General features: G+C 34.9%; 1 protein-coding gene across 1 annotated transcript in view; it reads right to left on the reverse strand.

The window, feature by feature from the left end:
* LOC144437396 (reelin-like) overlaps positions 1-16,122 on the reverse strand; it is a 48,719-nt gene that overhangs the window by 22,686 nt on the left and 9,911 nt on the right. The window contains exons 7-30 of the mRNA XM_078126365.1: positions 15,239-15,483; positions 14,863-15,037; positions 14,257-14,408; positions 13,945-14,060; positions 13,319-13,527; positions 12,631-12,759; positions 11,867-11,976; positions 11,550-11,619; positions 10,089-10,322; positions 9,358-9,519; positions 8,311-8,547; positions 7,467-7,584; positions 6,844-7,040; positions 6,297-6,434; positions 5,454-5,640; positions 4,797-5,002; positions 4,435-4,594; positions 3,842-4,015; positions 2,818-3,053; positions 2,013-2,164; positions 1,609-1,813; positions 1,131-1,375; positions 734-916; positions 346-619 (exon numbers count right to left, since the gene is read on the reverse strand). Of these exons, the coding sequence (XP_077982491.1) occupies positions 346-619; positions 734-916; positions 1,131-1,375; positions 1,609-1,813; positions 2,013-2,164; positions 2,818-3,053; positions 3,842-4,015; positions 4,435-4,594; positions 4,797-5,002; positions 5,454-5,640; positions 6,297-6,434; positions 6,844-7,040; positions 7,467-7,584; positions 8,311-8,547; positions 9,358-9,519; positions 10,089-10,322; positions 11,550-11,619; positions 11,867-11,976; positions 12,631-12,759; positions 13,319-13,527; positions 13,945-14,060; positions 14,257-14,408; positions 14,863-15,037; positions 15,239-15,483 (4,314 nt within the window). The remainder of the gene's footprint in view (positions 1-345; positions 620-733; positions 917-1,130; positions 1,376-1,608; positions 1,814-2,012; positions 2,165-2,817; positions 3,054-3,841; positions 4,016-4,434; positions 4,595-4,796; positions 5,003-5,453; positions 5,641-6,296; positions 6,435-6,843; positions 7,041-7,466; positions 7,585-8,310; positions 8,548-9,357; positions 9,520-10,088; positions 10,323-11,549; positions 11,620-11,866; positions 11,977-12,630; positions 12,760-13,318; positions 13,528-13,944; positions 14,061-14,256; positions 14,409-14,862; positions 15,038-15,238; positions 15,484-16,122) is intronic.

The raw sequence follows: 16,122 nt of genomic DNA on the forward strand, positions 1-16,122 counted from the left end.
AAAATATATACAAATAAAGTATAATCAATGATTAAATGAAATGTTGTCATAGAGTTTTATTCCTCTCTATTCAGCATCCAAGAGTAGGTAAAAAGTGTTAGCTTCATATTGCAAATATGATTTTGCTTCTTGCCTTCGGCCGAATGGGGGGATACACCCTTCCGGACCATTTGCCCATGGCCCCACAAGTGTGGCCGCTATGTCACACTTTCCAGTTTTTATCCTTCTCCATAAGTTGCTCAGTCTCAAAAAACTTAGCGGGAACACTGAGCAACAACAACAACAACAACAACAACAACAACAACAACAACAACAACAACAACAAACTTAGCAGAATTGACTCACCTTACATAGGGTAGTAAGTATACAGTAACCCTGGTTTTGTTGGAGTACAGGTCAGACACATAGACACTGCTTTTATGGAAACTATCACATCCAATGTTTGGAGGTACACATTCTTGAAGGACTAACTGCCATGTTTTACCCATATCTAGTGAATATTCCAGTCTCACTGAACTCTCATGAGAGAAAGTATTACCACAACCCATTGCTAAATCAAACTGAAGGAAAGTAGATGGAGTTACATGGAAATCCCAGGTCTCTGCATAGCGAGATGTTCCTGAAAACAAAGACATGGAGATTGTTAGAAATTTATGCAGTTTGATAAGTTTCTCATTTTCAGTATTTTAAACAATATTTCATATTATCAAAACATTATGTTCTTATCAGTTACCTTTCTCACTATCAAAGTACAATGCATAGTTGTTAGATTGACAAGATCTTTGTGGTTCGCCACCATGAATCATGTACCACATGTTAGATTCACCGGGATAGAAATCGTCTTCAAAACCATTAGCACACGTATCATTGGCACCAATCAATACATTATCCAAAGCCCACTGAGATCTGGGAATATCTACAGAAAAAAACAATATCAACACATTTACTGATAGTGATACACACAAAAATCACCACTAAAATCACGAAAATGACATCTCTATTCCTGAAAAATGTGAAAACTAAGGAATAGTTGGTTCTTTTTCTTAAGTTCAGTTCCAAGTATTATTATGGCTTTCCCTGTACTTATTTTTCTTTTTTGTTTAAACTTCAAAAAAATGTTTGTTTCTTACCATCCTCTATGTATGGTTGTATCCATCTAAATGAAGTCTGTTCATTTTTAGCATCTTTAGGTAGTGCTATAGTGACTAATTCTGGTGAAGTACTGAAAGACTTGGCATCTAATTGATGTAGTGTATGCCATGTAATCCCACTATTGGATGAATACTGAATAAAGATGTCTTCCTGCCGACTTATCGGAAGCTGACAAGTCAATCCCAGATTTGAACTGCCAATACGGATGTAAAACTGTAACATCCTAGGGGAAACAAAAAAACTCAGTACCAAAATTTGTCCAAAATTGCCTTAAAACACTTGGCAAAATCACTTGTTGGTGATTATAGATTAAACATGACTATTTTGTCCCACTTGTGTTATTATGTAGTGTCTGAATTTGTGCAAAATTGATCTTATATGTGTAAAATATTATTCTAGGAGTTATAGAAAGGAAAAGAGGTGAAAGGGTATTAAGTTTCAGACAAACTAACTTACTTTGTAGCTGTTGTATTGAACTGAGCTGTTCTGCCTTCTCTGGGTCCAACAGAACCAAAATACAAAGACTGCCCTCTAGCCAAAACACCACAACTTGTACCAATCTCACCACCAATCACTCTCTCCCAGGAGGAACTAAATTTGTGACCATCAAACCTGTCACTCATACTGGTTTCCAAGGGAACAAGGGCTGTACAACTTGGTCCTGTCAACGGTTAGAGAATGAAATTTAAACCTGAGTGAGTTTGATGATAATTTAAACAAAAGCAGTCAATTTCAGTATTTTTTCTGAGAAAAAGTCAAAATTTGTATTCCAATGATATAACAGAATATCTACAAATTTAACACATGACCTTAGGTTATCCAATAGAATACTGTCTGACAAATAAGACATTAGTGCTCACCCTGGTAACCTTCTTGACAAACACATTCACCATGGTAACAGATACCATTTCCATTACACATATCAGGACATGATGGCCCAATATAGACATCATCTAAGGCAAAGTGTGGAGCCTCACTTCCAGTTGCCTGCCACCAACGGAACTGAATTTTCCTAATAAAGAGAGAAGTATTTTCAATAATTTCTATCTTCTCTTTTCCTACATGAAAGTCTTCTGTTGAAAATTCAACACTCTGGTGGTGTGTAATAAGAGTGAGTTTAATTGAAAATGAATTCTTTATGTGTTTATATTTTAAAATGTGAAAATTGCAACCTTTCTAATATTCTCCTGAAAACATTTTTTTTTGACAGAATCTTCAAGAACATTTCAATACTGAGGTTGTTCACATGTAATATTGAAAAAAATTAGCTTCATGATCAATAAAACTACTTTCATATACATAAGACTAAAGTATCCTATATAACGACAGGCACTTCTGAGTCTTATGCCTGGGTTTGTATTTACATGTATAGACAATGAAAAGCTTGCAAGTCCTGTCTGTTCTCATGTAGGATGAAGTCAGAACAGTTTCACATGACTTTCATAAGACCTCCCATGGTGTCTGAATTTAGGTCACATTTAAAGGCACATTTGCATCTAGAAATATCGTAAGTCCCACCTAAGGCAAGACTTTAAAGAAGTCTTGACCTGTGAATATGGTGCTATTGATAAATATTGGACTCTAGTATTTAATACAGTCACAGAAAAGTTCTTTTTCTGAATAAAACTACACTTTTTGAGGGGATTATTTGAGACACCTGCTTACCTTCCGACCAATTTATCATCAACTGGTATAACCACAAGTCTCCATTTATTGTATGCACCCATGTGATATATACTGCCATCTTTGTATTCGTCAGTCAATCCCTCACAGTAACCACTACCTTTGATGAATGGATGACATGGTTTGATCATCAAATTCCACGTCATTCCGGCATCCACGGAATATTGTAGAAAGACTGGAGCATGGTTTGTGAAGTCTTGTCCACATCCTACCACAATCTAGAATCCAGTACAAGATGTCTGTTAATTTTCTACTTTTAATATTGCAGGAGATAAAAGATTCTGAGACCCTTTATAAAGTCAAATTGTCAGCATTCAAAAAAAGAATTCTTTCATTTTTCATCTCAAATTTCTTCCTTTATAGTTCAGAGGTAATGCTACCTATGCTGCATTGGTATTCATTATCAGACACTTCTTGTAAGCCAAACTACTTGTTCACTGCAAATAATACAAGTTAGCTAATGCAGGGTGGAATGAGAATAGGAGGCAATTGATTCATTCTAAATCTTATCCTGAATTGGTATTTAGTGAGTCATACATTAAGTGTCAGGATTAAGGATTAGCCTACAGCGTAATGATACAAGTATAACCCTGACATAATGATACAGGTATAACCCTGACATAATGGCATTTCACTGAAGGTAATAATCACTTCAGGAAGTCATGAATATTCGTTGTAAGTTCTCCTATTATATCATATGCATTTCTACAAATTCCATGGGGTAATGTGGCCCACAGCAAAACTCCCAAATGAGGCACAATGACAAGTGTTTTCCTTCTATCTTGCACCATTTAAAGTGATGTAAAATCATGAAATAACATTCCAGAACCCACTGTTTTAAGAAAATGTCTTTATTTCCTGGGGTGGCATTCCCAGGCAGTGTACTAATATCTCCTGGTTGTAGGTTCATATATTCAGTGATGGTATATCTTTCACCTACCTTAAACTGTACTATGTCTCCTGGTTGTAGATTCATATATTCAGTGATGGTATATCTTTCACTTACCTTAAACTGTACTATGTCTCTAGGTTGTAGGTTCATATATTCAGTGATGGCATATCTTTCTCCGTTAGCACTACTGAAGACTAATGCTGTACCATCAGAGTGACAGAGCTGACCTACATGGCCGTTGGAAATTGATGTCCAGATGTCAGAGGTAACCAGTGACAAATCAGTATTCTGAAATAAAGTAATCAGAAATTGTGTATAGAATTAAGAGAAATCATTAGTTACTAATTATTATTATTATTATTATTATTATGTAACTTATTTATTGCCATAAAACAAAGTTAGATATATAGATTATCACTTGTTGCTGTATGAGTAAATATGCATCATTTAGCAACATGAATATACTATATTACCATGGCAACAAAATCAAAGAAACTCTGTAAAGTTAGATAATCATGAAAAGGTCAAACAATATAGCAGTGTACATATATCCCTATAGTAGTGTCTGACATTTGAACAAGGTTTGGTTGAAATTGAGTTTCAAGTATCAAGTATCAAGTATCAAGTATCAGAGATGGAGCAGTCCACCAACACAAAGACATCCCTGGGCACAACTAAAAAAGTCATTTCAAATACATTTATCCTACCTGGAAATCTGCCTGCAATGTGTTAAGGTTTTTATCACTACCAATATAGATATCATCCAGAGCCCACTGATTATGACCAGCACCAGAATGGGAAGGCTGCCACCAACGAATTCTTGTAGAACGAGTCCTAGCAGCAGATGGTAGCTCCTTGTATACAAACCTAGTAAATAGTAGAGTATAAATACCAAATTTTCAGCAACAATTTCACGTTATACACATAACATGAAAATTGTGACTGAATTCAATAAATCAATGAATACATGTAGTAGACAGAACTGTTTTATTTTGACTATAATCAACATAAAAATATTCCTATACCTTCCAAATAAAAATCAGCTATCGTCATGATGTTTTTGACATACCTTGATTCTTTGTAGAATTGATAGTATAATTCCATGAGTAGTGTCCAAGTAACACCACCATCATTGGAATACTGGAGTAGAACACCTTGTTCTCTGCTATGAGAGTCTGTGCACTGTCCTCTACCACCACCAATACGGATGTAGAATTGTACAAAACTGGCTATTTGGGTGTTCATGTCTAAACTGATCAACTGTCTCACTCCATTCTGTCAACAGAGAAAAGAATTGGTATAGTTCACTTCCATTTCAAGTAATATTATCAACAAAAGTCATTGGGAGATGTAGTTGTGATTCAGATATGCATAGAACTTGTATAATCTATCTGAATAATTGTCAACAGGTGTTAAAAACTTGGGGACCCTGTTGCCATAAATTCTGACAATTGATCAGTCTTAAAAGAATCACTTGTCCAAAAGCTCTAATAGTCACTTCTATTCATTATTAAAATTTGGCTCAGACATTGTACAATCTTTGTTCAAAGTCATCAGCCATATAAAAGTTTCGCGTTGATACCGAATTGCCATCACATCACCTCATGTTGGTTTTGATATCATTTACACAGACAGAGGGTATATTTTTATAAAGTTTAAACTGAATGTGACTACAAAAACTTAAAATAGAAATTTTAATATTGAACTCAGTGTTGTTATGACTTGCCTCTGAAAAGTATAAAGACATGCCAGATGTAATGACACCGCAACCCTGGTTGCCACTGACGACGTCACCACCATGAATGGCCAGCCAATCAGACTGTAGCAAGACATGGTCTTCAAAATCTGATCTTAGTGTTGACACAAGTGGATAATCTGGAGAACATGCATCACCACTGTAGCCTGGATCACATCTAGTGAAGGGAAACAAATCATTATTTTCATTCTCATTCAAAAGTAAACTATATGTTTCATTGCTATTGAAACTGTCACTTCAACAGTAATGTGGACATAACAATGAATCTTTCAGTTCATTCAAATGATTTTGTTAGGTCATAAAGTTGAAAACATCATGTATAGAAAAATATCCAATGCCCATGTAAGTGCAATGTATCATTAACGGCCCACATCAGATTAGCATTAAAATCTATAGAAAATTATATGCAAATGAAGATGCAATCATTCATTCTACACGAAAGCATGTGATCGCATAGTCTCATTATTAGACAGAATTTTGTTGTTTTGGATGATAAACATCATGTAATAATAACAGAACCCAATGCTGTGTGAGTGCTTAGTGTGGTATACTCAGGGGTATTTGCACTCATGCTTGCAGTGTTTCCTGGAAATTCTGCTGCACTTTCACTAACGATTTGCTTGTGAAAGTACTGCCACAGAGAATAGTTGAAGCACTCATGCAAATACCCTTAGTATGACACACTTGCACTCACATGTCACAGGGTTCTGTCATATCAATTCTTCATTGAATTCAGTTGCTCCCCTATGATGATCTGCAAAGAGAATATAAAGTCATATGACTTCAAAACATTGAAATAGTTTTCCTACCTACCTACATACACCATCATCACATCTACCATGGCCACGACAAAATTCAGGACATTCCTGTCCTATGTACACATTGTCTATAGCCCAACTATCATTACCAGTAAAGGAAGACTGTTGCCATCGGAAACGTACTGGGCCAAGACTGCAAAAAGTAAAACAGTGTAATATAGAAATTATTTGACTTGAATCACTAGAGAAGATTAATGGATAAAAAACTAAAAATATATTTTGAATGTATAATCTAATCAGGAAATGTAAATCTTGTTTTCCTTCAAAACTCTCCAGTGTCTTTGTATAATAGTGTGATGAACTTGTGGATATGCAAGTAAAACTGATGTTGGTTTCACTATGAAATGCATAGTGGTCTTTGATAGCTACATAAATATTTATGCAACAACTTCATTTCAGAAAGTCATAAACTTGAGGATATGCAAGTGAAACTGACAGTGATATTTCACAATAAAATGCACAGTGGTCTCTGATGTCTAAACATAATGAAAATTATGCAACGATAATATTTCAGAAATTTTGCCTTTTGTGTCCAAACATACCTGAAGTTAGCTTTGAGAGGAACAGTAACTCTGGTCCAGGCTTGGTACTCTGTGTCGTCATAGATACTGCTAGATTTGTAGTCATTACAACCAGACTCAGGTGGAAGACAACTTGTAACAACTGGTTGCCATGTCAACCCATGAGTTGTAGAGTACTCAAAATAAATCCTGTCATCTAAACAAAGATAAAATTTGTACTGTTTATTGGAGAATGAGTGAAAAAACTACTATGATATTAATCAAATTTTGTGAACCCCAAAATTACACGCTTCTGCATGTAGAAGTGAAGGTACATTGCAAAGCAAAGGAAAAATGGACAATAAAATTTACATGAATGATTTCCTAATGTCAAAGTCAACAGCAAAGTACTTTCACTCTAGAATGGCAGGAAGGTTTCGAACTTGAAATTGAAAATGTTTCTCACAAATAACTTTTGGATATGGGAAGGTGTGACAGAGAAAATCAAACAATAAAATACTTGAATGTAGACAGCATATTGTCACTTGGGAATCTAGATTGAAATTTCTCAGACATATTCAATGTGTTTAGCACAGGAATAAAATAACTTACAAAAAGTATGATAGCTTACCGGAACTACTACACTTACCTCTATTTCTGCGTGCTTTGAATGGTGTACCACACCCCAACACCAAGTCAAACTGCACCATAGATGAACGACCCAACTGTATGGACTGTGTTTCTATAAAACGTACAGCACCTGATTCAGCTCCTCCTGTGAAACTGACGCATACACAAAAACAAACAAATGAAAACAGGTCTTATAATTCAACTTCAGCTCTGTTAAAAATCATACTATCAGAGGATAACAAATTATGACAAAAATGTGAATCGTAAGATTCATTGGGTTTTTAAACAATGCTACGACCATTAATGTATTTGAATCAATTGTAACAATAGTTGTTATAAACAAATTTCACTTCAACAATCTTGGTATATATTGATTTTAATGTATTATTTTTTAATATTTTAATTTCATGTACAATGAAAAACTTGATGACAATTGTTTATGGTATTTCTTTTCTGTAATTTTTTTTTAATGTAAATATTGCTTGACTAAAACTAATTTCAGCTCTATCTTAATTCTATTGCTCAATAAATGACAAGACTATTCTGGTAGTTTTGACATCATACAACTCATTTCTAAGAAGTGACAGGCATCAACAACAATCTTAAACGTATTGCTTAGTTCAAAGTGCCTTGGGTCTATAGTTTAATCAAAATGGGTGTGTGGTACAGTTGGCTGACATCGGCCTGGGTAGCGCGGTTGTTAGTGTGTGTGTCTAGTGATCAGGGGGTCTCAGGTTAGAGTCCCGGGCCATCTTTTCTCCCTCTCATTTGCTATGTGGTAGAATCCATGGATGTCAGCCAGAGTTGGCTTAGACCCCTAACAAAAGCCACATTTTGGTCAACTTTTACTCTTTTTGTTGTTGTTGTTATAGTACATACCTAAACACATCTCTAGCACCACAGAAATCTTTGACGTCACCTCTGTGAAAGCTAAACGCTTCCTTGACAATCTCAGCATCACTGAAATCACTGGATACTGCATTATGGAGGACAGTTGCTATGGTGATATCATCTATGGCCCACACATCTTTGTCCTTGCCAGAATGTGTGGGTTGTTGCCATCTGAACTGACAACCGGCTCTGTGTGCAGCCACAGGCAGCCATATTGTTTCAACCCTGTCAAGAACAAATATATGAATAGATTACTTGTCTGCTTCATATCCAATAAATTTAGACAATTTTAATATTTAATGTGTTCAAACCTATAGCCATGTAAAGTTATTGAAATTTTGAATGGGGAAAATTACAAACTTTAAGATTGATAATTTCTAAATTCCAGAAGAAATATTGTAATGGCTTGTACAGCTAGATTTTGTCTGATCTTAAACATGTATTTTTATGTTGTTCGTAATCAACACAAATTGATATATGATCTAGAACCATGATTGCGTTTCAACCCTTGCATAATGGAGGTCAACTGTGTCAAATCACCTCAAAATGTACAACCAAAAAAGTTGCATCCTACTAAACGATATAATAGTTACGCTGTGCATGACTTCAGAAGTACTTCATTGTTACAAAAAGTGTTTATAAGAAAATGTGATTGATCAACTGTACTGTGACATCTACTAGGACAAGGTGATCGATTACATGGTTATAGCCCAAACATAATAGATTGCTTAATACAGCCTTAGGATAAATAGAAAACACTTAGTCTTGCTAACTTGTGGTCAACATTACAAATTATCCTTATCTTAGGGAGTCTGGTAACTTGTGGTCAATGGTAGAAATCCTCCTTATTATATTATATTATGTTAGGGAGCCTAACTATAGGTTATATTTTGTGACAGAATTACAATAAAACTAGAAAATAGAGGAAGACTTCATTCCATTAACTCAAACCCATCATCCTAGGTTGGAAAGGAACTCTTGAATATCACATTTGTGTTTATCATATAACTTTCAAACTATTATTTTCATATTTACCTAGGTTGTCTGTAGTCTTCAAACCCTAGTACTTTCAGTAGAGTCCACTGCATACCAGTATCACAACTATAGTGTACAAATACACTCTCTGTGATGACGTCTGATGGCTGACAGCTTCCTACTGTGGAATAACTTCCCAGTCTGATAGTGAATTGAAGATACCTACAAATAAAACAAATCATAAAAGTATCTTGCAGTCGGGCAAAACTCGTCATAATGACAGTCTGTAATCAAATTAAAAGCATTCTTACATGTAATACATAGAACTTGGTTAATATTTGCTGATATAAGATTATCTATCAAACTGTATACAATCAAGTCTGAATCTACATTATATTGGTTTTCAGCTTCCTTTTAATTATTGTTATTTATTATTATTCAATAGACTGTTGAGCCAACAACTCTTCTTACACTGTGTCAAGATAAGAAAATACAATGTATATACATTAAGAATACTTAGTAATAAAGATACAAACATTCATAGTGATGAATTGAAACAAATGGAAATTGACAAAAACTCAGAAGGACAAAATGATAATGACATTAATGGTTACTATATTCAGGTCATCATCATACTGTTACAAAATTTTGACTAGAGAATGTAGAGATGAACATTTTCACAAATGCAACATTTACTCATTTATGGTAAATGTAGATTGAAGCATCAAAGACATCGTACAAATACAAAGTCCTTGACCAAATGAATATACATAAGTATGAACTAAATTTACCTGCTTGTTGTGGTGTCTAGTTCACTTGTTGTTAGGATTCTGGAGCCTTGTTTGTAGAATACCAATGACTTGCCTTTAGACAAGATACCACATTGATAACCTACATTGCCTCCAACCACTTGTGAGAATTGTGGGTTCTCCGCTAAGTTGTCTGACTCAAAATGTTCTCTAAGACTGGTTGGTAGAATGTCTTCATAGATCTCACAAGATGAGCCAGAGTATCCTGCATCACAGCTGTAACACATAAGAATGAGTATCGGTGTAATAATTCTCATTTTGTTTTACCCGAAAGAAAGCACAAAATTGAATTAAACAAACCAGACATATTCAATCACTGCTAAAGAAGTGGCTGGTTCAGGTCAGTATGGGTGAGTGAGTTTTTTGAATGTAATGAAAAATCACATTTACTAACAATACAAAGTTTGCTATGGATGTCATTGGGTAATTAATATCCAGTTTGTTAATGTCATAAAACTACAAAGGTGACACAACAATGTTTTATCAAACAACTCCTCTAGTCCATAAATCAAGTACCAGCGACAACAAAGACAATGCTGGAATTCAAAAGGCATGGGGTAATGAAATAACGTTTTAGTTGATTTAATTTAATATATAATTATACTATTTAACACGTTCCGTTACATTTTCTGGAGTTGACTGACACAGCTTTGTAAAACTTTCTGCAGTGATCGATGGAGGCTGTATGAGGAGTTAGTAAGCTCCTTTTCACCGGCAATACATCGTAAAGTGAAAGTGTGGTGCATAGTGAGTTATTCGGGTCATGTCACATGTACACGAGTGTACTGTACAGTGATCAGGTAAGAGTTTTAGGTCAGCAGATTTGTTTAACTAATCAAATGAGATACAAGAAAATTGAGTTCCTTGTATTAAAGGATCAATTAATGTCTTTTCCAGTAACCTTTCCATAGCACATTTCTACCCTATCATCTGTCATTGTTATGTGCTCATAGTGTTCACATAAAGTAATTAGCACTAGATTACATATAGCCAATCTGTAGTCTTGAAGGACTAACACTACTACACTATTTCAGCTATCCTAATTGTAGCCTACCTGTAGTCTTGAAAGATTAACACTATTACACTATTTCAGCTATCCTAACTGTAGCCTACCTGTAGTCTAGAAAGACTAACACTACTATACTATTTCAGCTATCCTAAATGCCAGTTTGATTTTTTGAATTTTCGCTTGTCTTCAAGCTGGGACCTCAAAAACTCAAAATGGTAGTTATTAAAGATTACTGAAATAGTGTAGTAGCGTTACTAGTCCTTCAAGGACTACAGGTTGGCTAACATACATGGAATATTTATGACAATTTATTCTAACCTGTATTGATAGAGAGGTTACACATGGCACATGGTTGGTTAGAAAACCACACACTACACTCCCTCAGATGATTTCATGTGCCATTCGTTCCATCTAACAATATATTTCATATTTACCTGCATCCATTTGAAGTACAGAAACCATGTCCTTTACACATTTGATGTCCACAACCATCACCAGCATACACTGAAATCAAAAGACAACAAAATCATTCACTATAAATCATCAAAATTACAGTAAAAGTCCAATTTCCAAAACCTCTCCAGGGACATAAATTTTGTTTGGATATGCAGACAGTTAATGTCCATGTCAAATGAACATAATAATAAAGTTATCTGCATACCTAATATTTGAAAACTGTAACTACTTATGAGTAGGCTAAAAATATGCTACAAGTACATTACATTTTATAATATACAAGAGATAAATTTACCACTATCAAGACCCCAGTTTGTTTTCCCATCTCTGTCTGGCTGTGTCCACCTAAATCGAGTGGAACTGGTCAATGCTGCATATGGGAGAGGTATGAGAACTCGCACCCACCTTTAAGAGACAAACAATAAGTTTATCAGAGTTTATGCAGTGAATTTAATTTCTATATGGTCAAGACTGATTGCAACACCACAACTGTTTAAAGTACAGTCTGTACACTCAATAATGAAAAGTTACATTTTTTTTCACAAATGAAGAATCTAGCATATAGTGACAGGTGATGGTGTGCCAAGAAATAATGATATAGTAATCATGTATGTGGCAGGATTTACACAACAAAGTCAAGTATTCTCTCTAGAGATTAATATTGTCTATTAAAGGTTGATAACATTGTGCAATGTGGTGATGTGTAACTTAACTTGCAGTATTTCAACAAATTACAATAGCTTTTTCTCACAGTACTGCACTTTTGAAGCGCTATGGAAATGAACCAATACCTCCCACTTCTATCCATCCCTTGATCCCTGTACCCCCCCCCTCCCCCCACTGTAAAGGGGAGTTGTCCTATAATGCAAAACATCACTTTTCTTTCATATTACTTTACAGCGTGTAAGTAAGTCAAAACATGTACATTCTCCAACGTTTATGGTCAACACTGTGATTTTGATATATATAGCAATCAATCTATCCTGGGACAAAGCAGAGGTCTCCAAGTACAGGTAATTTGATGTCAACGATATATGTTAATTAGCATTGTTGACTCACCCATCCTGTTGATCAGCTTTGTAGATAGTACTATCAGCCCAGTGAGATCCAGGACAACTTCCTGGTAAACATGCCGCCTGCACCAAGGACCAAGTCAGGCCATTGTTGGTTGACATCTCAACATCTATCCTGTAAATCAAAGGAAACACATTATGATAAGTAGGTTTGTTGAGCAGACGATGACAGGGTATGACCCTGTTGTGGGTAAATAAATTATGATAGCGAAAATGAAGCTCCTTTAATGTCACCAAATATGAACTTACCAACTGTACAAACCTTTTCCAGTTTGTAAAAGTTATGAAAGTGTCAGAGCCTTGTTCTGTACACTAGGTACACTGTCAATGTCGTCATTAAAAAATAAACCAGTTGTATAATTGTATCAATCTTTTTTTATATTATTTCATCCTGACCAGTATATGAATGGATGGCTTTGTCCACACATGATCAGTAGCGCTTCATTACATTAAACATTGCACTATACTGTCAACAATATGTGGATTAATTTTAAACTCCTCTTAAAATTAATTTCAATTATCAGGAATTATCAGAAAATTCATCATTCAATGAGGAAAGGAGGATATACAAAACCAACAAATTTTGAGTAAGAATTAGTAAAAAATATTTTCATCGTAAGATATACTTTCACACAGCATTTGATATGTTTTCATGTTTGATGTCCAAAACTTACTGACTAGCAGGATGCTGGGATCCACACTCTAAGTTCATACTGAACTGTAAGTATTTGTTGATATTTCTTGGCAGCCGTGGCAACAACTGGAATTCATCAATAGCCCAGACATGTCTGTTTTCACCTTTGTGTTGATGTTGAATCAGACAGAATCTAGTCAAAGGATGCTGGATGTCATTGGGAATAGCAACAGATATCATCTTGGGTGTCTGAAAATAAATACGTAAAGATAATATAATATATAGGTACACAAAAATATGGAGTGCATGGCTTAATATCAGTTATTTATGACTGGTATTTATGACTGGTAATTTTTACAGTCAAAACGTGAGTGTTGACAGCTTTAATAGTGTGAGGAGTGTGAATGTGTATGATGACAGCACTAGACATTGGGGAGTGTAAAAATGAACAACCCAGTGAGGGATATGTATAACCATGCATAGATCAAGAAGTCGACTGGTCTCCATTATAACTATAATGCAAGCATATCTTGTGATTGTGAATTTTGATGTGTTGGATACAAATTTCAGAGATTCACTCACAGTTATCAGTTATCTATTGTTTTTTTATGTACAAATGCAGTTTTTGAGAATCTTGAGTAAAACTCAGATTCCATATATCTATACCTTGTATACTTGATAATCCATGGTTTGTAGGAGATTCAAGGATTCTGAGCCTGACAGTTGGGCATACAGTGTTACTTCCACATCAACGGAATCACCAGGATCACAACTGCTGCTACCTGTCCAAGGAAAAAGATGACAAGGTTACCATGGTAATCTGGTTTTACTTTACATTCTGTCTTGAATGGGCACTGTATAGCAAATGAAAACATTGAATGATAATTCTGAAGACTTTGTTACATATGCAGACACTCTCACCAACAATAGTATGGGGTATTCATTTATACAAAAATATGACTATGTAAAATAACTTACCCATTGCAAAGAAGAACCTGACACTGCCAATATCACCTGCATTCACATAAGGTGTACAGATCTTTCTATGGTTTCTACCATTAAATATCAATGAACTTCCACTGTGTATTTCACCACAGACCTCACCAATACTAGCACCAGATACTTCCCAACTGTCAGAGATAAGATGACAATATCAGTGGCACAATCAGAATCAACTTATACTATTAAAATCAAAAGATTTAATGTTTTTGTGCCTGTAAGTGACTAAATCCTAGCAGGCACATCAGTTTTTGGTTCAATGTGGGTTTTTTTCTTGGATTTCTTTTCTATCTTTTTTCCCCATCCTAGGTTGGCTCCATCAGTATCGAATTGGGATATTGAAATTTATTTAATGATTGAAACCACATCATCAACAGTATATAGTGTATACTTCCATAAGTTAGTAAAACAAATATAAAGTTTTGGATAAACAGTGATGATAGCAAAAACACTTATAAATGCTAAGATTTCGAAACACAAAAATAAAACATATCATACAATAGAGAATAAAGAGACATCCACTAGACTATATTGTCTGTGCCATGAGATTAATTTTGTAGAATTAAACACTGAAATCATAATTACCCAAATGGTGGGGCACGTCTTTCAAAACTTTCTGAAAGCAATGCATCCTGGGAACCAGGTTCATACAGATTGATGTCACGAGATGTCACAAACTGATAACCTTGCTCGTTGTCATGACTACCATGAAATACCAAAGCTTTACCATCAGAAGAACACTTATTCTGAAAGTTAAAGGTTTTGGTTTTTAAAGTGTATGCATAGTAAAGGAATAACAGACATGTTTAGTAGTTTTGTTGGTCTACAAACGAAAGTGAAATATCAAAAGAAACTAATAAAAGAATACAAAATTGCTGTTTCTTTAAAAATAACATAAAAGAAAATTCTACAAATGAAATGCACTGTTTCTGCTATCCTACAACAAAATATTGATAAAATAGTACCTTAATACTGGCTGTTGGGAAGAACAACCAGTTTGCAGGGGTCACAGGGTCAAAGTCATCCTCCAATAAGTTGGGCTTATGAGCTGAATTCAGAACTATTACATTGTCAAGGGCCCAACAGCCCTGGAACCTGTACGCATCCATTGCAATATCTTGGTGCCATCTGAGCACAATTTCTTCTTTACGTGCTTCTCTTGGTAGGTGAATAATGTGGATCTCAGTTTCATCAGTCACAGGAGCACTAAGGATATAAAAAATTGACATGTCACTTTGTTACTGACATCAGGATTGTAAAATAACATTCCATTTTGTGCCACTATATTTTTTGTAAACTCTTGGACTAATTCATAAACTAATATAGTATTTAGCTAAAAAAAAAAAAGTGCTTTTCTGATGTAACAGATTTGGCAAGTTGTTTGGCAAGGCCCAGTTCGGTTTTTAGATTTAAAAGATAAGTTTTGAAAAATAGTTGTCTGGTAGAGCTATAGAAAAAGTTGGTACTGAACAAAAGAATGATCCCATGTAATCTTCATGGCTCCAAAGATAAGATAACACTAATGGGAGAACCTGGGATTAAATCATGGGCCTTTAAAAGGAAAATCATTATAAATGGTATAACAATGAGTAAATGTATTTGTCTATAATAAAATTGTGTGTTTTGAACTACTTTTATAACTATTAAGATTAGACAGTGTTCAAATAAAACCAAGTTTCCCTAGCAACTTTGAGTCTAGTCTGTTTCAAGAGTGACTTGTCTGACAGAAGGACGCCTATAAGGCAAGATTCATGTGTGTTTATTAGACTGTGACATTCAATTATATCAGATAAAATGCATGGCCATTACGAGAGGTCAAAGGTCACGTCATGTCTTTCATCCTTC

This window comes from Glandiceps talaboti, chromosome 1, assembly GCF_964340395.1.
Source record: "Glandiceps talaboti chromosome 1, keGlaTala1.1, whole genome shotgun sequence".
Classification (NCBI taxonomy): domain Eukaryota; kingdom Metazoa; phylum Hemichordata; class Enteropneusta; family Spengelidae; genus Glandiceps; species Glandiceps talaboti.